This window comes from Cervus elaphus, chromosome 20 (genome assembly GCF_910594005.1).
Source record: "Cervus elaphus chromosome 20, mCerEla1.1, whole genome shotgun sequence".
Taxonomy (NCBI): domain Eukaryota; kingdom Metazoa; phylum Chordata; class Mammalia; order Artiodactyla; family Cervidae; genus Cervus; species Cervus elaphus.
This window is the reverse complement of record NC_057834.1, coordinates 24,043,465-24,069,817: the sequence shown is the minus strand read 5'-3', so window position 1 is coordinate 24,069,817 and position 26,353 is coordinate 24,043,465. Positions and strand designations below refer to the sequence as shown.

General features: G+C 43.8%; 1 protein-coding gene across 6 annotated transcripts in view; it reads left to right on the top strand.

The window, feature by feature from the left end:
* Window positions 1-5,811: 5,811 nt before the first annotated feature.
* Window positions 5,812-26,353, top strand: part of ILDR2 (immunoglobulin like domain containing receptor 2) — a 65,936-nt gene continuing 45,394 nt past the window's right edge. For all 6 annotated transcript variants that reach the window (XR_006335756.1, XM_043877379.1, XM_043877376.1 and 3 more), the window contains exons 1-2: window positions 5,812-5,946; window positions 25,865-26,197. Coding sequence is in view for 5 of the 6 variants with exons in the window: in XM_043877379.1 (XP_043733314.1) it covers window positions 5,901-5,946; window positions 25,865-26,197 (379 nt within the window). In the remaining variant the exon portion in view is untranslated. The remainder of the gene's footprint in view (window positions 5,947-25,864; window positions 26,198-26,353) is intronic.

Below are 26,353 nucleotides of genomic sequence, written 5' to 3'. Positions count from 1 at the left end.
TTTCTGAATGTTGAGCTTTAAGCCAACTTTTTCACTCTCCTCTTTCACTTTCATCAAGAGGCTTTTTAGTTCTTCTTCACTTTCTGCCATAAGGGTGGTGTCATCTGCATATCTGAGGTTATTGATATTTCTCCCGGCAATCTTGATTCCAGCTTGTACTTCCTCCAGCCCAGAGTTTCTCATGATGTACTCTGCATATAAATTAAATAAGCAGGGTGACAATATACAGCCTTGACATACTCCTTTTCCTATTTGGAACCAGTGTGTTGTTCCATGTCCAGTTCTAACTGTGGCTTCCTGACCTGCATACAGGTTTCTCAGGAGGCAGATCAGGTGGTCTGGTATTCCCATCTCTTTCAGAATTTTCCAGTTTATTGTGAGCCACACAGTCAAAGGCTTTGGCATAGTCAATAAAGCAGAAATAGATGTTTTTGTGGAACTCTCTTGCTTTTTCAATGATCCAGCAGATGTTGGCAATTTGATCTCTGGTTCCTCTGCCTTTTCTAAAACCAGCTTGAACATCTGGAAGTTCAGAGGTTCACGTATTGCTGAGGCCTGGCTTGGAGAATTTTGAGCATTACTTTAGTAGTGTGTGAGATGAGTGCAATTGTGTGGTAGTTTGAGCATTCTTTGGCATTGCCTTTCTTTGGGATTGGAATGAAAACTGACCTTTTCCAGTCCCGTAGCAACTGCTGAGGTTTCCAAATTTGCTGACATATTGAATGCAGCACTTTCACAGCATCATCTTTCAAGTTTTGCATAAAATATCCTTGTTATGTATGCTTAGATACTAAACATTATTCAGACTCTCTTTCATGCTTTGTGTGCACGTGCCCACCAGTGCACAGACACATACTCAGTATGCGTGCATAAATAACTTGTAGACAATAAACATACCTTGTTATATCAACCCTCTGGTCTAGATGTCCCTGTCATAATGCATAGGGCATATGCTTTGGCGTTAATAGATCTCAGTTCAAATCTACACGGAAGCAACCTAGATGTCCATTGAAAGATGAATGGATAAAGAAGCTGTGGTATAGATGCACAATGGAATATTACTCAACCATAAAAAGGAACACTTCTAAGTTCTAATGAGGTGGATGAACCTAGAGTCTATTATATAGAGCGACATAAGTCAGAAAGATATTAAGCAGAAGCTATTAAGAAGAGATGGCAAGAAAACACAGAAGAACTGTACAAAAAAGATCTTCATGACCCAGATAATCATGATGGTGTGATCACTCACCTAGAGCCAGACATCCTGGAATGTGAAGTCAAGTGGGCCTTAGGAAACATCACTATGAGCAAAGCTAGTGAATATGATGGAATTCCAGTTGAGTGATTTCAAATCCTGAAAGATGATGCTGTGAAAGTGCTGCATTCAATATGTCAGCAAATTTGGAAAACTCAGCAGTCGCCACAGGACTGGAAAAGGTCAGTTTTGATTCCAAACCCAAAGAAAGGCAATGCCAAAGAATGCTCAAACTACCACACAATTGCACTCATCTCACACACTACTAAAGTAATGCTCAAAATTCCCCAAGCCAGGCTTTAACAATACGTGAACCTCTGAACTTCCAGATGTTCAAGCTGGTTTTAGAAAAGGCAGAGTAACCAGAGATCAAATTGCCAACATCTGCTGGATCATCGTAAAAGCAAGAGAGTTCCACAAAAACATCTATTTCTGCTTTATTGACTATGCCAAAGCCTTTGACTGTGTGGCTCACAATAAACTGTGGAAAATTCTGAAAGAGATGGGAATGCCAGACCACCTGACCTGCCTCCTGAGAAACCTGTATGCAGGTCAGGAAGCCACAGTTAGAACTGGACATGGAACAACAGACTGGTTCCAAATAGGAAAAGGAGTATGTCAAGGCTGTATATTGTCACCCTGCTTATTTAATTTATATGCAGAATACATCATGAGAAAGTCTGGGCTGGAGGAAGCACAAGCTGGAATCAAGATTGCCAGGAGAAATATCAATAACCTCAGGTATGCAGATGACACCACCCTTATGGCAGAAAGTGAAGAAGAACTAAAAAGCCTCTTGATGAAAGTGAAAGAGGAGAGTGAAAAAGTTGGCTTAAAGCTCAACATTCAGAAAACTAAGATCATGGCATCTGGTCCCATCACTTCATGGCAAATAGATGGGGAAACAGTAGAAACAGTGGCTGACTTTATTTATGGGGGCTCCAAAATCACTGCAGATAGTGATTGCAGCCATGAAATTAAAAGACGCTTACTCCTTGGAAGGAAAGTTATGACCAACCTAGACAGCATATTAAAAAGCAGAGACATTACTTTCCCAGCAAAGGTGTGTCTAGTCAAGGCTATGGTTTTTCCAGTAGTCATGTACGGATGTGAGAGTTGGACTATAAAGAAAGCTGAGCACCGAGGAATTAATGCTTTTGAACTGTGGTGTTGAAGAAGACTCTTGAGAGTCCCTTGGCCTGCAAGCAGATCCAGCCAGTCCATCCTAAAGGAGATCAGTCCTGGGTGTTCATTGGAAGGACTGATATTGAAGCTGAAACTCCAATACTTTGGCCACCTGATGCGAAGAGCTGACTCATTGGAAAAGACCCTGATGCTGGGAAAGATTGAGGGCAGGAGGAGAAGGAGACGACAGAGGATGAGATGGTTGGATGGCATCATTGACTCAATGGGCATGGGTTTGGGTGGACTCCGGGAGTTGGTTTTGGACAGGGAGGCCTGGCGTGCTGGGGTTCATGGGGTCACAAAGAGTCAGACATGACTGAGCGACTGAACTGAAGTGAACTGAAGTCAGAAAGAGAAAGATATATATTGTATACTCATGCATATATATAGAATCTAGAAAGATGCTACCAATGAATTTATTTACAAGGCAGCCTTGGAGAAACACACATAGATAACGGACTTATGAACTCAGGGTGTGGTGGAGGAGAGGGTGAGAGAGTAACTTGGCAACTCACATTACCATATGTAAAATACATAGCCAACGGGAATTTGCTCTATGATTCAGGGAACTCAAGCTGGGGCTCTGTAAGAACCCAAAAGGGTGGGATGGGGAGGAAGACAGGAGGGAGGTTCAAGAGGGAGAGGACATATGTGTACGTATGGCTGACTCATGTTGATGTTTGACAGAAAACAGCAAAATTCTCTAAAGCAATATCCTTCCATTTTAAAAGTAAATTAATTTTTAAAAATCTTAGTTCAAATCTAACCACTGCCATTAAGGTAGCTGATCTTAGAGAAGTTAAATTCTCTATGCCCGAGTTTCCTTATTTGGATTAATTGAGATAGCTTGTAAAACATCTAGGACTATGTCTAGAACCTAATGGAACTGCAAATCCCATGGACAGAGTAGCCTGGCAGGCTACAGTTCATGGGGTCACAAGAGTTGGACACAACTGAGCATCTAAACCAATAATTGTCACGTATCTCCTTTATTTCTATTTTCTTTCTTAATTTTTGTATCTGAAAGAAAACAATCCCTCACATTTCTCTCACACAGCATCTTAGTTAGGGTTCTTAATTGCAAACTTCAGAAATCATCTCTGGCTAAATCAAGCAAAGAGGGAATGTACAAGGGCACATTGCATAGCTCACAGAATTGCTGAAAAGCCTGAAGAACCAGGTGCAGAAAATGAACTGGAACTCAGAGAGGCTTTGCAACCAAGAAAACAGCCAAGATCTCACCTCAGAGTAGTCTGATGGCCTGCTATCTGCCACCGTTGACCTGTGAACACTGGAGGCTGCTGTCCCCTCAGTGGCAAAACTGATTCTCCGCTGATTCTGCCTCTTGCCTCACGTGCTCCTGGTTCAGAAAGCTCTGAGTGATCAAGGAAAGACAGGATAAATTCTACTCTGGGTTGTACCAGTATCACATCTGGGTGTACATTCTCCTTGTTTCCCATCAATTCCTCAGCAATTCCAGTATAGGCTTCCAAGCAGCCTGCCCTTCGCTTAATCAGATGATCCACCATGTTGTAGTCTGACTTGTCCGCTTGGGCTTGGGAGGCCTGCTTCAAAAAAAAAAAAAGCTCTGAGTGAGAAGATTCCTGGTTGGTGAGACTGCTCTAGAGTTTTTGGCTTTCAAGCTCTAGTTCAGCTTCCATCCTTTACAATAAGAAGGGAATTGAGATGTCTGGAAGCCATGAAAGACCAGAGTAAATCCTCACCATTTCTGATATTCACATCTCATCCTCATTTCATGTATACGTACATTCATTCCTAAGGTTGTAGAGTCTCTCTCCAGGAACTCTCCTCAAGCCTAGAACCACTCTGTTTTCAGAGCAATTTTACACCTTTCTGCCTCATCTCCTTTCTTTCCTCTGCCCAGTACTTCCCTGTCCTGTCCCCTTTCCACCACCAATCCCTCAACATAACAAATCCTGCCCATTCTATAAACACCAATTGAGACATTAATTCATTTTTACTGGTGTTGCTCACTCCCCCCACTCCCCACCCCCACTGAATGGCTCCTTCCTTCATGTTCCAGGGGCACTTTCTCCATACCTCCACCATCAATATATGCTCTGCTTTACCACCAGTATTTGTTTTGTGTTTAATGGTCTGATTTTCCTTCCTCTCCTGGACCCAAGATGAGGCCCCTTAATGGCAGAAAATCTGCCTTCCTCATCTTTGTAGCTTTGGCTCTTAGCACCTAGTAGATGCTTGATACATGTTTGTTAATGTATATATTTCTTGGTCCTCTCGAAACACGTACATTTAGGATCCTTTCCTACACACACAGACAAATCCTTTTTAAGACTGAAGTGATCCATCTAAATACGCCCTGCAAACTGTAAGTGAAATTCGCTCAGACATGGCCAACTCTTCGTGACCCCATGGACTATAGCCCGCCACGCTCCCCTGTCCATGGAATTCTCCAGGCAAGAATACTGGAGTGGGTGCCTATTTCTTACTCCAGGGGATCTTCCCTGCCCAGGGATCGAACGCCGATTCTTTACCATCTGAGCCACAAGTGCACCCTTTTGTAGACAGAAGGCCGAGAATTGATTAAATGCTGGACAAATGTGAGCCGTATAATTGTTCAGTTCATTCTATATTTACATATTTTCTGTTAAAGAGCTGCATGCCCTTATGTCATAATGTTTTAACCTCATAACGTTTTAAAAGAAGAAAGTTTGGATGCAGATTCTCGCGTACCTTTTCCAATTCTGCGGAGCCCCTTGGTTTTTGGCATTGTTAATAAGGGATCAGGATGGGGGGGGGCAAGGGGGTTCAGTGAAAGCCCACACCCTCGCCAACAAGTTATGCCAAGTCGCCGCAGGTCCCTCTCTCCCAGTTAGAATGGCCCTGGCCACGTGCGTACCCAGACTCCCTCCTCGAGTCCACAACCCCGCTTCTGGCTCTGGTCCCGAACGCTGGCTTCGCTAGGAGCTGCCGGCGCTGATCGCTCCCAGCTCGGCGCAGCCCGCCCAGCCGCCTCCTCCGCACCTTCTCCTCCTTGTACTTTGTCTCTCGGCCCTGACCTCCCGGCCGCAGGGGCGTGCACGTGACGGAGAAACTTTGGCAGGCCCGGGGCGGCGGGGCGGCGGGGCTGGGGGCCGGCGGCTGAGCTCCCCCGCGCGGCGTGCGCTGCGGCGGGAAGGCACTCGGCGGGCTGCGCTGCCTGAGCGTGCGGGTGCGCTAGCGGGCTGGGAAGGCGCCGCCGAGCGCGGGGCGGACTCCGGGAGCCCGCGGCAACGCGCGTGCAGCCTGCGGCGCTGTCGGCCCGGGGCCCCGCCTGCGCTGCCGGGCCGGCGGGAGGCTGCACCCAGGGACGCCGGGGCCCCGCTCGCACCCGGCGCCGCGGCTCCGCCGCCGCCTCCGCCACTCGGTTACATAGATCCTCCATCTCAGCCGCTTCCTACTTCCCTCACTCCTTAATCTGGATGGGAAGTTGGGGGAAATGGACAGAGTCGTGATGGCTTGGGTTGCTCTCCTCTGGCTAACAGGTAAGAGACATTTTCAACCGAGACGGATAACTTGACATGTATTCCGGTACTGGTACAGTCTCACCCTCCTCCCCACCCCATCCCCAGTTCCCCCCAGACTGTGTTTAAAGCTGCTTAGCAGAATGGTGGTAAGTGGGGGAGGGGGCTGTGTGTGTGTGTGTGTGTGTGTGTGTGTGTGTGTGTGTGTGTATTAGAATGATGCGAGAGGCCGAGAGAAGCCCGAGTGTGTGTGTGTCTGGGTCTGTGTGTGTGTGTATTAGAATGATGGGGGAGGCCGAGAGAAGCCCGATAATCAAGTGAGCCGGCCAGAGATGCAGGTGTTTTGACTCATTCGAGATATGAGATTGTTCTTGCCAATGTGCATTTCCCTTTCCATTCCACGGTTCTCCTCAGTCTTATCCGGAGTTTGTATTATGTGAGTCCTGGGGAAAACCTGGTTGGGAAAAAAAATGAAAGCTCAGGGGAGACTGATTAATTAAGAGAACTAGTTTTCTGGAGGTTGGAGGTACACGAGTGTCTCCTTGATTCCTTCCCTGGAGAACCCGGAGCCCCAGGGGCATTCTTCTGTGGCTCCCAGGGGTGCAGGGGAGCTGGAATGAGGAAGGAGACTGGGATGGAGGCTTGATTGGTTGTGGAGTTGGGGGCCTTGCGCTCACTCATTTGGTAGCATTTGGGGAGTGGTTCCATAGAGGAGAAGAGCCTTCCTCGGATAAACAAGTGGGAACGCCTCCTAATAAAGATAATTTGCAGAGATATTCAGAAGGTAGGGTTTCCCTTTAGCGTTTGAGTCACTTCATCGAGCTTGGACCTCCATATTTCCCCCTCCCTTTTGGTGAACTTTCTTGTCACCCTCCTGGGATCTGGAAAGGCTCGAGTTCCAAACGTGTGTTCCCACAGGATGATCTGGGAGGTTGAGAGACAGGTGGCCAGGCAGGGTGGGCAGCCCTGCCTGGGGATGGAGGGGTTAGGAAGGCTTGGATAGTCAGAGGCTGGGTCTGAGGCAGCAATTCAAAGCAAACTGGAAACCAGGTGATGGAGCAGAAAGGTGAGGACAAGAGGGGGCAGTGAAGGGCAAGAGAGAAAATGTAAAATAGCACCAGAAATAAAGTTGTGTCCCCTCTCCGGGCATTGAAGACTGGGAAAAATCAAGTCAGCAGGAAAGGAGGAACAAGATTAAAAATCTAAGGCAAGTGATTGAAAGAGGGTCAATAATACAGTTAAGAAGAAAGACAAAACCACTATTTCCCTTAGTTTCAGAGTAAGATTATAGATTACTTCAGTTTTTTTCCTATTTCTAATGAAGGGTCCCTAACACTGGCTCTTGCCCCCTGCCAGGTTTAGGTTTGGGGGAGCATTTAGCAGAGTTAGCCACTTCTCTTGGCTGCTCTGAGTTCATCCCTCCCACATTATTCAAATCTGAATCATCTCTAATTTCAGGGTTTGGCTGATCCATGCCTCCCCACTCCTCTGGCCTCCCAGTGCCTTCCACTTCTACCCTTACTGATTCTGAATGTCCTTAATTTGCCTCTGCTTCTCAGTTATCATATTTGAGGGGAACTTTGGCCTTGAACCTCTATCACCTCCCTAAAGTCCGCTAGGCATCTGCGGAGGGGTCCTTGATTCAGAGATGCTCTTCTAGACACCCTGGGGTGTACCCTAGAAAAGCTCTCTAAGGACTTGTAGGGCATGGGCAGAGGGGAAGGTATAGCCCACGCTAGAGGGTTGAAAGCTTTTTAATGCAATGGTCCCTGGAAGGAACAGTCTAGTTCAGTCCTCTCAATTTATACAAATGGAGACCCAGAAAAGCAATATTCACAGAGCAAGTTTGTGTTGGAGCAGGTGCCAGAACCCAGTTCTCTCGAGCCCCGGGCCCGTTCTTCTCCCATCGGCACCTGGAGATATTGCTCCTGCCTGGAAACAGGCAACAGGTTATCAGGGCCATCCCAGCTGTCAGAGGGCCAGAACTTCCAGGCTCTGCAAGTGAGGTGGCTCCAGAGATCCCACTGATCTCCCACTGGCACCCCCTGGTCCTAGCTTCCGCTTCCCTTTCATCCCACGGTGGACAAGCCTTTCAGTCTCAGCCAAGAGCAGGAGCTAACAATGGCGGCTGGGGAGGGGCGGGGAGGAGAGAGGAGCAGTCAAGGATGAGATGGATTCAGACTCTTCGTCCACAGAGCAACCAGGAGAGGAAAGGTAAGACATTTTAGTCCAGCCCAATCAATGAATTTTCTCTTGAGGGGGTGGTGGAAAGGGAGGGAAAAAGGAAAGGACAGATTAAAAATGAGTCAGAGAGCCAGAGGGGAAAAAAACACATTCATTCTCCCCCTCCCTCCCTTTCTCTCTCCTCCCGCTTCTCACTTCTCTCCTTTTCTCCTACTCTCCTCCCATCCACCCTCCCCCCCACCACCACCAGTTTCTCTGTTTTAATGCAGGCTGAGCAATTTCTAATCAACACTTCAGGTTTTTTTCCCTCAGGCTCTAGCAGCTTCTTCCTGGTCTTTCAATGCAAAAATTCTGTATTTCTTTCTGCTGTATATTTAGCCTCCTGATTTCCCATTGTCAGTGTGAGGGAGCTTCCTGCAATAGACTGTTTTGTTGTTGTTATTGTCCTTGTTGTTTTGCACAAAATAAAATGCTTACCAGCTGCTATTTTAGCAACAGGTGCCATCTAGCAATAAGACTTGAGGGTTCACTATGTCTTTGTTCCTGAATATGGGTGGCATTTCAACCTTTCTGGCAGCAGCGGTTGTGAGAAACGCCAGAACTGTGGTGACACTCTGGAAACATACTCCAGGAGCAGGCAGTGCATTTTCCTGGAGACTCTTTTGGGTCTCTCTGTGATAAAGAGTGCTTCTTCTATTAGCGTTTCTTTTGGCACCTTTTTGGTGGTATTGATTCATTTATTCATCCATTCTCCAGGCATGTACCAAATACCTGTGGTTTCTAAGTATTTTGATAGGTGCTGAGAATACAGAGAGAAAAGACATAGTCTTTGCCCTTGAAGAGTGGTCAGTCTAATCAGTGACTCAAATGAGTTTTCAGATAATTTTGATATGGAGGTAAAAAGTCCTACAATGAGACCCATGAGAGCCACACCGGTGCTGTAAGGGCATGGATGAGGCACACCCACCTCAAACCTGGGGTGGGAGTCGAGCAACTCAGAAACCAACTCCTGGAAGAGGTGATGGCTGAGTTAACATGTTTACTCATGCACAACTGCTGAGTTCCTGTCACATCCAGGCATTGTGCATTGTGTAAGACAGTCGTGCATTCCAGCAACTTGCAGTGTGGTGGTGGTGACCTCAGTGAGGGAACTGAACAGTTAGGGAGTACCTCTTGCAAAGACCTCCTGGTCTTTCAATGCAAAAATTCTGTATTTCTTTCTGCTTGCAAAGGCGACCGTGGAGATATGCACCAAGTGTTGTGGGTGCTACATACAGCAGGAAGGGAAGTATCCAGGAAGGGTTGTTACCTGGTTTGTTTGCATTCAGGTAGTATGAGAATGGGCTTGCGTATAGAGAATTAAAATGTTATTAGTCCTAGAGAGGCAGGGGTTTCTTTCTTTTTTTTTTTTTGTATTGATAATATATATTTTTTCTTTTTTTATAATTTTTTAATTAATTTATTTTACTTTACAATATTGTATTGGTTTTGCCATACATTGACTTGAGTCCTCCATGGGTGTACATGTGTTTCCCCATCCTGAACTCCCCTCCCACCTCCCTCCCCATCCCATCCCTCTGGGTCATCCCAGTGCACCAGCCCTGAGCACCCTTTTAAAGATTGCTGACACCTCAGCAGCTGGCGTGCTGCAGTCCATGCGGTCACAGAGTTGGACATGACTGAGCAAGTGAACTGAACTGTTACCTCAACTTCCATTATCTCCTTTTTCCATCCTTTCAACTCCCTTCCCTCCAATATCCATTTTTCCGCATAGAAGAGACCTTTTTTGTACTGGAGCATCTTTCAGCACTTGATTACAACTCTCTCCACTTCCTACCATGAGCCTGGATGCTTTTCTCCGGACTAGGAAAGGGAGCTTGTTTCAGTATCCCATTTACGCCTTAGATTTTAGACTCATAATTCTGCTGAGTGTCTAGCTTATACAGACTTGGGTATTAGTTCTAGTAGTCCTAGTGTAACTCCATGCTAGTACTATACTATAGTCTTAGTGACAGTACCTAGTGCTTATAGTGTTAGTACCAGGACTTGGTTAGTGGAAAGAACTCTAACCTAGGATTTGAGGACTGGATTCCAATCCCATCTCCACAGATTAACTGTATATCCATGGGATCTGGGTCTTATAATCTGGTTTTATTTTTTTTTTTCCTTTTGGCATGTAATTTTATTATTTCATTGAGATATAATTGACATATAACATTAGTTTCAAGTGTACAACAAGATTCCATATTTCTATATGTTATGAAATAATCACCACAATAAGTTTAGTTAACATCCATCATCTTATACAGTTACAATTTTTTTCTTGTGATAGCTTTCAGCATTTATTCTATTAGCAACTTTCAAATATGCAACATAGTATTATCTTACTTTAGTCACCAGGGTGTGCATTATATTGGTTTGGACTGCAGCACGCCGGGCTTCCCTGTCCTTCACTATCTCCCGGAGTTTGCTCAAACTCATGTCCATTGATTTGGGGATGCCATCCCACCATCTCATTCTCTGTCTCCTCCTGCCCTCAGTATCAGGGTCTTTTCCAGTGAATTCGCTTTTTGCATCAGGTGGCCAAAGTGTTGAAACTTCAGCTTCAACATCAGTCCTTCCAGTGAATATTCAGGGTTGATTTCCTTTTGGATTGACTGGTTTGTTCTCTTTGCCCTCCAAGGAACTCTCAAGAGTCTTCTCCAACACCACAGTTCAAAAGCATCTATATTTGGTGCTCAGCCTTCTTTACAGTCCTACTCTCACATCTGTACATGACTACTGGAGAAACTATAGCTTTCATTATATGGACTTTGTCAGCAAAGTGATGTCTCTGCTATTTAGTATGCTGTCTAGATTTGTCATAGCTTTTTTCCTAAGGAGCAATTGTCTTTTAATTTCGTGGCTGCAGTTACCATCTGCAGTGATTTTGAAGCCCAAGAAAAAGAAATCTGTGCATTATATACTCAGGACTTAGTTATAAACTAGACGTTTGTACCCTTTGACCCCCTTCACCCAGCCCCCACCTCTGGCAACCACCAATCTGTTCTCTATATCATGGGCTTGGTTTTTTGTTTTTGTTTTTAAAGATTACACATATAAGTGAGATCATACAGTATTTGTCTTTCTGATTGATTTCACTTAACGTAATGATATCAAGGTCCATCCATGTTGTCACAAATGGTAAGATTTCATTCTGTTTTATGGCTGAATAATATTCCATTGTGTGTGCATGGATATAAATGTCAATTATACACACACACACACATGTATAAATATATAGTATGGCATCTTTTTATCTATTTATTAAATGATAGACACTTAGGTTGTTTCCATATCTTGACTATAGGCTACTGTAAATAAAGTAGCAGTGAACATGGGATTGCATATATTATTATCTTCTAAAAGTCCATTTCTTTTTATTATTTTGTCTTTAATTGGAGGATAATTGCTTTACAATGTTGTTTTGGTATTATAATCTTTTGAATGAGGTCATGTCTTTCAGCTCTAAGATTCTTTGGTATGGAACTTTTCTCCCTTTAATTTTGATGAGTTGGAAGTCAGATTTACAGAGCCCTCAGTGCCCCTTCATGGATCACAGCCTTGTCATGGTGAAGGGACTTGCGTAAGTCAATGAAACTATGAGCTGATGCCGTGCGGGGCCACCCAAGACAGACAGGTCATAGTGGAGAGTTCTGACAAAACGGGATCCACTGGAAGAGGGAATGACAAATCACTCCAGGATTCTTGCTGTGAGAATCCCATGAACAGTATAAAAAGGCAAAAAGATATGACACCAGACAATGAGCCCCCCAGGCCAGAAGGCATTCAGTATGCTACTGGGTAAGAGCAGAGGGCAATTACTAATAGCTCCAGAAAGAATGAAGCGGCTCAGCCAAAGCAGAAATGGCGCTCAGTTTTGGATTTGCCTGGAGGAGAAAGTAAAGTCCGATGCTGTAAATAACAATATTGCATAGGAACCTGGAATGATTGCTGAGAGAAATGTCAACAACCTCAGATATGCAGATGATACCCCTCTAATGGCAGAAAGTAAAGAGAAACTTAAGGAGCCTCTTGTTGAGGGTTAAAGAGGGGAGTAAAAAAGCTGACTTAAAATTCAACATTCAAAAAACTAAGAACATGGAATCCAGTCCCAACACTTCATGGCAAATAGGAGGGGAAAAAGTGGAAGCAGTGACAGATTTTTTTTTTTTTCTGAGCTCCAAAATCACTACTGATGGTAATTGCAGCCATGAAATTAAAAGATGCATGCTCCTTGGAAGGAAAACTATGACAAACCTACATAGCATATTAAAAAGCAGAGACATCACTTTGCTGACAAAGGTGCATCTAGTCAAAGCTATGGTTTTTCCAGTAGTCGTGTATGGATGTGAGAGTAGCATCATAAAGAAGGCTGAGTGCCAAGGAATCAATGCTTTCGAACTGTAGTGCTGGAGAAGGCTCTTGAGAGTCCCATGGACAGCACAGAGATCAAACCAGTCAATCCTAAAGGAAATCAACCCTGAATATTCATTGGAAGGACTGAAACTGAAGTTCCAATATATTGGCCTCCTGAGGCAAAGAGACAACTCATTGGAAAAGACCCTGATGCTGGGAAAGATTTAAGGCAAATGGAGAAGGGGGTGGCAGAGGATGAGATGATTAGAAAGCATCATTGACTCAATGGATATGAATTTGAGCAAACTCTGGGAGATAGTGAAGGACAGGGGAGCCTGGTATTCATTGGGTTACAGGGAATCAAACTCAACTTAGCAACTGAACAAACAAACAAAAGGTCCTCAGTGAGGAGCCACAGAAGGAGCCCCTGTTATCTTCAGCCTTTCTCTGACCACTAATGATTGGAATGAAAAACAGCAGCTGGGAAGGGAGAGCCCTTGTTAGCATTTTCAGAGGAACGAGTAGCACCCAGTGCCTGGTGGACAGGATAGGATCAACTCTAAACAATTAAATGTTGTTATATTGGGAACTGTTGAAGTGAGTCAAGTGCTTTGGGTCAGGTGGGATGAATCCTGCTCTAGCCAACGTGGCCCTCAAATGTCCCTTCTGGTCTCAACTTTTTGTTTCAGGACACACTCACCTCTTTACTCCTTCCAATTATTTTAGCTCTTATAATGACTTTCCCCCAATTAGAAATTATAAAGAAAGGTACAATCTAATTGTTGCTCTTGCTTATTTAGAAACTATAATGCTTTTCTAGTTTTGTGAGTGGTAAAGAATCTGCCTGCCAATGCAGGAGATGCAAGAGACACTGGTTCAGTCCCTGGCTCGGGAAGATCCCCTGGAGTAGGAAATGGCAACCCACTCCAGTTTTCTTGCCTGGAAAATTCCATGGACAAAGGAGCCTGGCAGGCTACAGTCCACAGGGTTGCAAAGAGTCAGATGTGACTGAGCACGCTCGCAATACTTTTTTAATGTGTTTTATGACTTTTTAAAATCTCTTTTTGATCCTTCTAAGTAAGGCTGGTTACTATCTACCTATATATAAGAAGAACAAGGCACAGAGGAAGTAAATGATTGTCTAAGTCCATTGTATCTTATTGATTAAAAATAAGAAATAATGTCACTGACTTAACATATGACTTGGTTGTTCAAATGCCTGAATCCAAGGGAAACATTTTCTAGTTAATGTGGGTGAAACTAGAACTCCTGATTTAAGGGAACAAATCCAGGTGTCTGGGCTTCCGTGATGGTGCAGTGATAAAGGATCCACCTAACAAGCAGGAGATCACACATTTGATCCCTGGGTTGGAAAGATCCCCCGGAGGAGGAAATGGCAGCCCACTCCAGTATTCTTGCCTGGGAAATTCCATGGACAGAGGAGCCTGGTGGGCTACTGTCCATGGGGTCATAAAAGAGTCAGACATGACTTAGAGACTAACAACAGTGCAACGTGGTTATCTGTCATAGGGCATTGGGTAATGAGGCTCAGAATTCACAGAACTCAGGGAAATATTATAGGGAAAAGTGGTAAAGAATAGCATTTAGTATTTCTGATTAAATCCTAAAATCTACAGGAAAGGAGTGAATGAGGAGTGCTCCAGAGAGGCACAGGAGAGCATCAGATGTGACCCTGTGACAGCTGGCATGTCAGAGCCCATCTGGGACTAGCGGATGGTGCTGTGCGTCCAGGAGCCACACAAGAGGGAGCATATGTAGGTTTAAAATCTTGGTCTTTAAGATAGCTTCTGGCTTGCTGGAAATGAAAGACGGCATCTTGGATGACTAGAGTTCTTTATGGGCCAAGAAACAAGGAAGAACTCAGAACAGGCTGCTTCCCTGTTCTCCTCCAGCGGCTGAAGCCCTGCAGGAAGTATTGCTCTAAATTAGGAGTAGAACCTTCACATTCAGCTGGAATCCTGCATCATCACTCCTCCCTTGCCCTGGGCTCATCAGGAGGCAGTTGGGAGAGAGGGATAAGGCTCAAACTGACTTGGGTTTAAATGCTAAATTAATAGTTTACCTTATTTTATTTAGCTTTAAAATGGGAAAGCTAACTTACCTTGTAGGGTTGTTGTGATCATTAAAATGAAATGATGTACAATTCCTAGCACAGTATTTGGCACATGTTATGCTCTCAATGCTTTTTATGGGCCCCAAATAGGAATATTAGTCAGCATTTTGATGTAGCAATAATCAACCTCATAATCTCAATAGCTCACAACACCAAACATTTAGTTGTTCATATTATATGAGAGCTGCAGTCAGCTCCAGATCAACTGTGAATTGGCTAGAATTGGTGGACTTGGCTCATTTCCAGATTTCTTATTCCAAGACCCAGGATGAAGGAGCAGCCACAGTGTGGGCATGCTGTTCTCCTGGTGAGGACTCATGGCTGGTAGGGAGAGGGTACAGAGCCAAATGACACAAATGCCTTTTAAGCTTCTGCTTGGACAAGTCTTATGGCACATGTACTCACATTGCATTGGCCAAACGTCTCACCTGGCGAAGCCATAGTCTATGGAGTGGTAAGTGTACTCTGCCTACAGGGAACAATGTAAGGGTGAAGAGAGAAAACTAACTGGGAACAAATAATCCAATCTGTCAACTGACTTAAATCATTCAACTGAATGTGTTGAGTACCTACTAGGTAGCAGTTTTTAAAAGCCTTCAGGAGAGAGCTTGTTGTTATTAACAATGGCCAAGACAGATGACTAAATAGAAAATTCTTAGACAAGATGATGTGATTCTCTAGGGTACTATGACTGCAGTAAGAGCAAGAAGAAGCTTTTATAGGAAGTGATAGCTGAGGAAGTCAGGAAAGATAAGTAGGTACTACTAGAGGAAGAGTGGGATTGAGGGAAGGGAAATTTACAGAGGAGACAGCATGTGCGAAAGCCAGGAATCAAAAGAGGACATGATGTTTTTTGAAAAGTACAAATATTTCACTTGTTTTTTTTTTTAAAGTGAGTGGATAGCCTGTCCCTTCTCCAGGGGATCTTCATGACCCAGGAATTGAACCGGAATCTCCTGCATTGCAGGCGGATTCTTTGCCAGCTGAGCCACCAGGAAAGCCCCATGGAAGAGGGTGCCCCCATCTAAAATGAGTCCTTGTATTTCTGAACACCTACAGGGAGTATTTGAAAGCGTGAGAGCATAGGAGTGCTATGACCAGATGTGCATTTTAGAAATATTATTTGAACCTCAATGTGGAGGGTAGATTAGATATAGACAGACATGTGGCAAAAACCAGCTAGAAGACCCTTGCAGAAAGAGAGGGAAGACATGATGAGATTCTGAGCTCCGGTGGTGCAGTGACGATGACCGGAGTAGACAATGACAAGAGATGGAGGCAGTAATCCTGGCTTGGTTGCGTGTGGAAGTTGAAAGACAAGAGTATCAAAGATGTCTCCAGGTTCCTGTCTTGGGATTGCTGGGATGCCATTTATGGACGTGAACTAATATAGGAGGAGGAACATGTAAGGGAGGGAGATACAAGTTCAGTTTTTTGCATTATATTAGAGTAAGCCTAAGATGCTATAACAAAGAGACCCTAGTAATAGTTTAAAACTCACATAAAATAGTTTTTTTCTCTCTCCTATAACAGAAGAGAACTAGTGGGACTGAGTCTACTGTTCCCATATGTGGCTCCCAAGACTGCTCCAGTGATAGGTATTTTTCAGCTAGTAGAAGCAAGGAAAACAGAGGACCAAGTAGTTTGTTTTTAGGGAGGTGACGTGGAAATCACATACATCACCCCTCCTCACCTAAGTCCTGAATCTAGTCCTATGACCATAATTAGCTACCAGGGAGGCTAGGAAATATAATATGTGGCTGTCTTGGCTGGCCAGATTAAAACCTGGAAGGTTCTGTTTCTAAAAGAAGTGGACAGTTAGCATCTCCATCTATAGAATGATGAGTTTGGGGTGCTTGTGTAACATCCGGATGGAAAAAGAAGTTATATATTTGGGTCTGGAGCTTGGGTAAGATATCTAAACTGGAAATACAGGTAACAAGTTGATGAAAGTGGAGAAGAGCTCTCTCACAGGAGCTTTCTCTGCCCAAATGGCTGGTCCATCCAAGGAGTCTGACCCACCTGATTGAATCAGGACTGCTTCCACAGTTCCTAGGCCGTGCAGGGTAGACTGACCTCTTTTAGTAGGAACTGGAACAGCATGTAAGCCAGCTAGACATTACCCATGAGCTTGCTTCAGATCTCTGGAAGATGAGCAAATCAAATAGAAAGATGTGCTTCTAGCTTTCATTTGCACAGTGGTGGCAGAGAGTGGGAAAGCAAGGCTCAGTGGGACACACAGGACATATGCTTAATGAATGGCAAGCTCTGTGTGCACAAGGGCCGGAGTTACAGGCAGCAAATAATAAGTAGGCCATGAGCAATGCCCACCTGAGCAAGGGTGACACCAGTGTTTACTTTAGCCCGATAGAAAGGGGGAGACGCTGATGCTTTTTAGGACCCTTGGGGAGAAAACATGAAAGAATGTTGTCATATTTTTAAAATATTTTTTAAGAGAAACCTCTAAATAGTACATCTGGTCACCCTAACCCTAAAATGGATCAAGCCATTAGGTACTGTGGTAGCAAACAAGAGAAACTGATTCTGTTCAATTTAAGCAATTGGACAGAAAGGAATTTATTGAAAGAAAATTGATTAACCTGCAGGACCAATAAGCAAACTGGAGAACTAGGCTTAGAAAATAGGCAAGCACTAAGGGAATGTTTATGATTCTTGGTAAAGCCATTTTTTATTATATAACCCAACTATATCAAAAGATGAATAGTTTCTATTTCTGGTGGTTAAAAGGTTCAGGTTGTGTTTCGTCTTTAAAAATTGAGCCTGTAGGTCAGAATTTCCCAAAATGCTTTGTTTTCCATGCTGACAGTACTAAGGGATGGACACACTGTGGACCAAACCTAGAGGAGATGCTTCAGCACTCATTATTAATCTCTTACGCTTAGAAAACCTGCCTATTAATTGTTCCTAAAACAATGTCATAGGAAATTGGGACAGTGTATTAAAAATGTGAAGACAAAAATATGAATTCCTTAAAGATCTAACTTAAAGTCAGGAAAAAGAAGATATGTATTGTCATATTGAATGAAGAAAAACTCAGGGCTCTGAAAGCCAAGATATGCTGGTGAATGGGCAATTCTGAGGGCTTCAAGAGTTAAAGGATGGATGAGCTTGATATAAAATTTCTAAAGATGCCGGTCTGTGGTGGTAATAATTTTCCATGATCTTCAGCAGCAATCTTTACTTCTCTAAAATGGGGCTGTGCTCATAGATCTGCATCTCAAAAATGCTGGCAGGAATAGCTTACAACTAGTGGGGAAAAGGGACTTGCTTTGAAAAAAAAAGAAAGTGCTAAAATAAGAACAGCATTGCTGTAGATACTGCTTTTGTTATCCTTGCAAGAACACAATTCCTCCTGTATAGAATCCTTTTTTTTTTTACATGAGAATTGGGGCAGGAGCTTATTTTGCCATATGTAAGGAGGCGCTGTCTATACTTGGGGCTGATCCTCCCGGGCCTGGTAACTAGGCACCCCTGGTGATTAGTGAGATGGGGCCTGCTGCTCTGAGCTGTCACTCATCACTCTACTTTCAGGCAGCTTTTCTAGTTATTGATCAGAATCCATTCTCTGCACTGAGGACCACCTGCTGAGAAAGGCCCTTTGGATTCACTTATTCATTTCTTCATTCATTCTTTGATCTATTCCACATGTTGTGAGCTTCAGCTCAATTTTATGGCCTTGCTGTATAATGAGGATACAGAGTCAACCAAATCCACCAAGCTGGTTTTAGAAAAGGCAGAGGAACCAGAGATCAAATTGCCAACATTGGATCATCAAAAAAGCAAGAGAGTTCCAGAAAAACATCATCTACTTCTGTTTTATTGACTATGCCAAAGCCTTCGACTGTCTGGATCACAACGAACTGTGGAAAATTCTGAAAGAGATGGGAATACCAGACCACCTGACCTGCCTCTTGAGAAATCTGCATGCAGGTCAGGAAGCAATAGTTAGAAGCGAATATGGAACAACAGACTGGTTCCAAATAGGGAAAGGGGTACGTCAAGGCTGTATATTGTCACCCTGTTTATTTAACTTATATGCAGAGTACATCATGAGAAACACTGGCCTGGATGAAGGACAAGCTGGAATTAAGATTGCCAGGAGAAATATCAATAAACTCAGATATGCAGATGACACCACCCTTATGGCAGAAAGTGAAGAAGAACTAAAGAGCCTCTTGATGAAAGTGAAAGAGGAGAGTGAAAAAGTTGGCTTAAAACACAACATTCAGAAAGCTAAGATCATGGCATCTGGTCCCATCACTTCATGGCAAATAGATGGGGAAATAGTGGAAGCAGTGACAGATTTTATTTTTGGGGGCTCCAAAATCACTGCAAATGGTGACTGCAGCCATGAGGTTAAAAGATGCTTGCTCCTTAGAAGAAAAGTTATGACCAACCTAGACAGCATATTAAAAAGTAGAGACATTACTTTGCCAACAAAGGTCCATCTAGTCAAAGCTATGGTTTTTCCAGTAGCCATGTAAGGATGTGAGAATTGGACTATAGAGAAAGCTGAATGCTGAAGAATTGATGCTTTTGAACTGTGGTGTTGGAGAAGACTCTTGAGAAGTCCCTTGGACTGCAAGGAGATTTAATCAGTCCATCCTAAAGGAAATCAGTCCTGAATATTCATTGGAAGGACTGATGCTGAAGCTGAAGCCCCAATACTTTGGCCACCTGATGTGAAGAACTGACTCATTGGAAAAGACCCTTATGCTGGGAAAGATTGAAGGCAGGAGGAGAAGGGGACAACAGAGGATGAGATGGTTGGATGGCATCACTGACTCAGTATACATGAGTTTGAGTAAACTCCGGGAGTTGGTGATGGACAGGGAGGCCTGGCGTGCTGCAGTCCACGGGGTCGCAAAGAGTCAGACATGACTGAATCACTGAACTGAACTGAAATCCACCAAATCCTGGTCCTTGCCCTCAGGGACCTTAGAGTTAGAAACCAAGTTTATATTGAATTTTTCAAGATCAGAAGCCAGTCTTTTAAATTTATTTCCCCAGAACTTAACACTGTATTTTAAAACATGTTTTTGAATGAATTTGAGTTAGATAGTCAAGGGCAGTTTTCCTGAAGATCAGGGGCACAGTATAAACTGGAAGAATGGTCTGGTGATCCAAGAATGATGACTCCTTCTTTTGCAAATATAGAAAACCACCTATAATCTTCAATCTTCAATATATCATCTGGTGCTTCTTTTGGTCAGGAATCCTAATTTTTACAGTTATGTTCTATATAGTATGATCCCTTACTTGACTTACCTTCTTTTTCTGTCTTTTGCTGTCTTCTCTAAGCAGTCTCCTTCCAGTTTTGGGGGATACTTATTTTATTTTGTAGCATGAAACATGGATTCTTCCCATACTTCTGTAAATGTCTTTATAAGAGCTTCAAAACACAAATCCTTTCTGGTGTCAGTGCCCAGGTTCCGAGTCCCAGCCTTCCCGCTGTGCCAGCGTCTGCTTCTCATGTATGTGCATGCCCTAAACTCAGTGCTTCTCTCTGTCCACCTCCCAGAAACTCGCGAATAACATGTTTATAATAAAAGAATGGAAAACATCTTAGTCTGCCTGGAACGAGTGTAGGGCCAAATCATGGAGAAAATCTTACATGCCATGTCAAGGCATTTGGACCTTATCCTGGAAGGAATGGGGAATCTTTTGAGCCTTAAAGCAGGAGACTGTCTTTTCTGAAAGAATATTCTAGATATAGAAAATGTGGGGAGTGCACCAGGCTGGAAGTAGGGAGACCACTGAAGAGGCTATTATAAAACCAAGAAGGTAATGAGGACTTTAGTAAGAGCTTTGGGCCCAGTCTAGGTTTGGGGCTTCTCTGGTCTCAGTGGTAAAGAATCCACCTGCCAATGCAGGAGATCCAGGTTTGATCCCTGGGTTGGGCAGATCCCCTGGAGAAGGAAATGGCAACCTACTCAAGTATTCTTGTCTGGGAAATCACATGGCCAGAGGAGCCTCATAGGCTATATATAGTCCATGGTGTTGCAAAAGTGTCAAACACAACTTAGTGACTAAACAACAATAAAAGCCTAGCTTCAAATCTGTCACTTGCTAACCCTCATGTGTTAGGCAAGATACATACATTCTCTGAGAGTCAGTTTCTTCATCTATAAAATGGATGTAATGATAATATCTACTTTATAGGATTTTTTGAGAGAATTAAGATGCTACATGAATGACATGTAACACAATTTCTAATATATAGTAATTCTTTCACAATTATTTCCTGGTATGAGGAATAGACACCTGATTTATTCCCACTGGGAATGACTCTAGGAATAGAGAAGAGTCAAATTGGAGAAAGATTTGGAATTAGTGACAACTGAAAGTGGGTAGAGACAGAGAGGAAACGATCAAAGCTTTAATTTCTATCTGCAGTGACAGAACAAGGGCTGTACTGGCAAAAGAGCTGGAAAGACAAGGAAGACCAGGCTATGGGCAAGAGTTGAGGTGGGAAAAGAGAAAGTGATGTATGTTTAACTTGAATAAAGAAAGTGAAGTCGCTCAGTCACGTCTTACTCTTTGCGACCCCATGGACTGTAGCCTACCAAGCTCCTCTGTCCATGGAATTTTCCAGGCAAGAATACTGGAGTGGGTTGCCATTTTCTTCTCTAGGAGATCTTCCTGACCCAGGGATTGAACCCAGGTTTCCCGCATTATAGGCAGAAGCTTTACCGTCAGCCACCAGGGAAATCCTGTCTAATTTGAAGTATCTGTTAAACATGCAGATGAGGTTTCATGAAGTTGAGGGTCTGAGACATAACTGGTAGTTAGAAACATGGGAGAATAAGATTTCTTAGATCAAATGCACAGGTGAACATTACAAAATGGCTGAAAATTTTCAGTTTATTTACCTGGCACTCAAAGATGTTCTTATTAGCCTGTATAGACCAGCATAAGAAGTACTAGGTTTTTGACATCTGACGGGTGGTGACATAGAAAAACAAAAAAATCTATAAGAGGTGGGACTCGAGTTCAGGACACTAACCTAGCCCCAAGGCAGATCTCTCGGGAACTAGAGTCAGAGGCAGTGTTCCCAGGCCTAAACCTCAGTGTCCATAGGAGACCACCAGTCTTGGTCTTCATCCAGACTTGCTATGACTCTGAGGGGCCTGATCTGGGATAGGAGTGGGGATGCCATGAGAGGTGTTTTTTGAAGTTGAGTGAATAGCAACTTTACAATTTCAGATATAGATCAGTCATGTGTGAGTATATTGGAAACAAAACCTAGTCCTCAGGAGAAGGGCCTTATATCAGGGCCCAAGCAAGCAGGGCTGGATCTCAGGACAAGGCTTTGGTCCCAGTGGATTGCAAGCCAGGTGGAAACACAGCCTATTATAAACAGGACTGAGGGAAAGACATGTGGCTCAGTGGGTGTGGGAATTGCAGCCCTCACCCAGAACCCAGGATTAGGGCCAGAAGAGCAGTTCTAGGCCTCACCCTCCAGTGGAAATGGGCTATCCCATTTCCACTGACAGGGTTGGCCAGGACAGGCTTGGGACCTGGTGGCGTTTATCCTACAGTTTTGAAGCTTCTAGAGCTCATGCAGGGATTGACTTCTTTAGCTTTCTAACTCTTCACTCTGGCCCTAAAATGTTCAATAAACTGACATTTCCTTGAAATTCCTAGTTCTGTCCTCTCCAGCTATCCAGATGTATCCCTAGCTTAGACTCCCAGGATTTCCATTATCCCTGCGTATGTAGAAATGTCTGTGTGTGTGCACACACTCAGCGGTGCCCTGCTTCCAACTGCTAGAAGGTGTGAATGCAACTGTGTTGTGCCCAGTCATTGTTGAACACCGAGTTACCCAGTCTGCAATCACTATTCCTTCACAGTTTCTGCCCATTCTGCCCTATAACTCACACCTTTGTGCTCACCTAGCTCTCGGTTATATGGCTTTACAGAAGTCAACAGATTGTTATTGACAGCAGCAGCAACAACTACATTTATTGAGTGCTTACTTTACATTAGTATTATCCTAAATGCTTAGGATAAAATCTTATTTCACCATGAAACAACTCCACAAAATACTATTATTCTGGTTTTACCAGTCAGGAAACCGAAACTCCTAAGAGGAGTAATCTGCTGCAAGTCATGCAGCTAGGAAGTGGTAAGACTTGGATTCTAAATGAGGACTCGCTCTAAAATCCATGCCTTTCGCTGTCGTGCTATACAGAGGCAAATGTTTCTGAAAACATATTCTTTATTCTTTGGAAAGCGAGCTTATGTGTATGTCAGAAGAAACATACACATAAACTGAGTTGATTAACCTCTGTTAATAATTAAGGGAGTCCACGATTTTAAAAAATAATAATTAATGGTGTCCCATGGCTTGGTCAAGTGGTTAATCTCATTAACAGAGAACAGAGCTGAGAAGGAGGTTATTCTTAGTAATCATCTAATGAAGAAAACCCTATACTTAACCCTTCCCCCAACACTTTCTGTGCTGCACCTGCCTCCTTTGCTGGTTTCATTTATCCTGGAAGGGCTAGGAAATATTTCATTTCCCAAATAGAGCCTGAATAGGTAGCAGAGAAGAAAGGTGGTTGGTTAACAGCCAGCATTGTGATTGGTCGATACCTGTGATTGGTCATCCAGCCTCAGCGACTGCTCACTAAAGTCATTTCACCTCTCTGTCCCGTTTGTTACCTGGAAAATCAGACTGTGAATAAGGATTTAAAGAATTACAAGGTTAAAAATTAATGCAATAGAATTCAAGGAGAAACTGTTAAAAAAAGAAAAAAACACACACACACACACACACACACACACACGTCTTTTCCTCATCTAGATTCTAGATGTGTGAGTTGGGAAGAACAGAATCAGTGACACCAGCATTTGGGGGTGGTGGAGGGAAGCAGCAGGGCCTAGGAGGTTCTTTTTTGAGCTTCCAGATGGGAATTATCTTCCCCTTGATGGCACTGATCTACATAATCTGGCTCTAATCAAACCTTTTGGTGATGAATGGTCATCAAGATTCAAGAGCCTCTGAGTGGGAGTCAAGGGGAAAGGCAGGAAAGGTAAGGGAGGGCTCTCTTTTGAGATGTACTATCTATGGGTCATGGTCAAGGCGCTCTTAAAGAGTCCTCTCTCTGCAGGCACCCAGAGAGAGAAGGTTTAACAACTCTGTTGAGTTAAGGAACATGAGGCTCATTTTCTAGGTGAAGGTTGCTTAAAGAGACTTCATTTAGGCCTTACCATTAGTGTGTAGCCAGATGAGATTCAAAGCCTTATCTCTTTGATTCCAATGCTCTTTTACTATACTATGCTGTTAATGTCATTTAAACATAAATGTGAAATCCTAGAAATTTTCGTATTAATAGTCATTCATTCATTTACTTGCCCACTCCTTTATTTATTCTATAGTAGCTATCCAGCACTTAAGGTTCAAACACTAAATCTTAAATACTCTGCTGTATTCACTTCCCAATTCCATAGGGTGCAGAAACCTTTTCTTCCTAACAGGAATTAAAACCTAGTTTTCACAGTGCTTTTATGGAAGAGAGGCACTAGTGAGTACAAATATGGTATCTTGCCCTTGTTGAGCGAGCTATAAAGCTATTATTCATGACTCTATAAAGAGTCATGAATAAGTGCATATTCAGGTTGTGAGAGTGAGTTTGCCTTGTGGGATGTCATCGTGACCATGGGCAGTAATGAAGGACAGTAGGCCCCCCTAGGAAACTAGTCCTTCTGCCTCTGAAGTCCACCTGTAATTCTAGGGTAAAACTCTTTGCCTCAAGCTACCTGAAAGTGGCTTGGCAGCCTCTTGGTTTCACCTCTGGACCTCTTTATCCTATCTTTCTATTCATATTCCTTTTTTTTTTTTTTGCTTCTCATCATGATTCTGCTTCTGTTTCGAAGCAGAATTAGATCAAGCTAGAAACTCTTAACTCTCCCAGTAACCTGAAGAAGTTATGTTCTCTTTGTCTGGAGTTTCTAGACCTTACCATTGAGTTCATAGAAGCCCTTTGCCTCTCAAACACTCCCCTGGGCTTTCATTCATAGCAACTTCCCTCTCTTTCTTGGACACCAAGCTTCAAATTGATCTTTGTAACCACTTAAACTTCTCATCTGCTTTCTAGTCTCCCCCCACCTCTTTTTGGATCACCTTCAAAGCTTTTGAACTTGGTCTACTGCTTTTGATCTGAAATTCTCCATTTCTCTCAAAGCCTGCTTTCCCCCTTAATCTCTGTCTCCTTTGCTTGGTCACCAGCTAGAAGGGAAGTCACTTCCTCCTAAATTCATACTTCCTGGATTCATTGTCCTCATTTATCAAACAGTTTATAGTGTCTATGGGCTTCAGGAGCCAGGACAGCCAAATAAGACATGTTACTTACTTGACCTGACAAGTCTGATGGCGTGAAAATAAGAACTTGCGAAATTGTTATAGTGAATGTCTGGCAGAGAATGCTGGGGACGCTATGGCACAAAGGAGGAAGTGATAAATAGATTGACTGGTCAGAGAAGGCTTGACAAGAAGCCTTTGAACTGTGTTTTAAAAGATGAGGAAGGGTTTCCCAGGAAGATAAGTGAGGGAAAGGCTTTCCATAAACAAGAAACATGTGCCAAGATCTAGAGGTGTGATATAGCACATCCCACTTAGGGAAACTGTTAGTTTGGTGTCCTCTGAAGTTGATACTCAAACAGAGGTGCTGCAAGAAGTGAGGCTCAGGAGGAATTAGACAATGAAGCACCTTAAATGCCTTGCTGAGAACTTTGGGTTTTGTTCTAAAGGCCATGGAGGATGAGTGAAGGATTTTGAGAAGGAGATTTAGAAAGATAACCTAAACAAAAAAAAGAAAGAAGGAAAGATAACCTGAACTTATAGCAAGGAGAATGGATGCATGTGGGCAACTGCAGGTGGAGAGACCAGACAAGAGATTATTGCAAAATTATGGGCAAAAAATGAGGAGAACATGCATGGAAGCAGTGGTAGTGGGGTTAAAGAGGGGGATGGAAATATTAAAGATGTTAAGAGGTCACGTTGACATGACTTTGTGACCAACTGGGTATTGGGAATGAGTGCAGATTTCCGGACAGGGCAACCAGGTAGATATTGTGTTATTCATTGTGATAGGCGAGGGACAGGTGAGGAAGGCAAGGCAGAGGGGCCTGCCTGCGTAGGGTGAGGGGAGGCCCGGGATGCAGACGCTGTTTGGACGTCTCCGTTCTGTCTTGCAGCCGCGGCTGAAGGCCTCCAGGTCACAGTGCCCGACAAGAGGAAGGTGGCCTTGCTCTTCCAGCCCGCGGTGCTGCACTGCCGCTTCTCCACGTCCTCCCGCCAGCCGGCGGTCGTCCAGTGGAAGTTCAAGTCCTACTGCCAGGATCGCGTGGGGGAGTCCCTGGGCATGTCCTCTCCACGGGCCCAGTCTCTCAGTAAAAGAAACCTGGAGTGGGACCCTTACTTGGATTGCTTAGACAGCAGGAGGACTGTTCGAGTGGTAGCCTCTAAACAGGGCTCGACTGTGACCCTGGGAGATTTCTACAGGGGCAGAGAGATCACGATTGTTCACGGTAAAAATGCCTCTGTTTTTAAGGGATGGGAGGGAGGTTGGTTTCATTCTTCACAGGTGCAAGAGGATGTCGGCCGTGCACCCTTTCAGTCTCTCAAGACTTTGATTTTATGGGAGATGATAGCATCAAGAAGCTTTCATGAGCTTGACCTTTAGT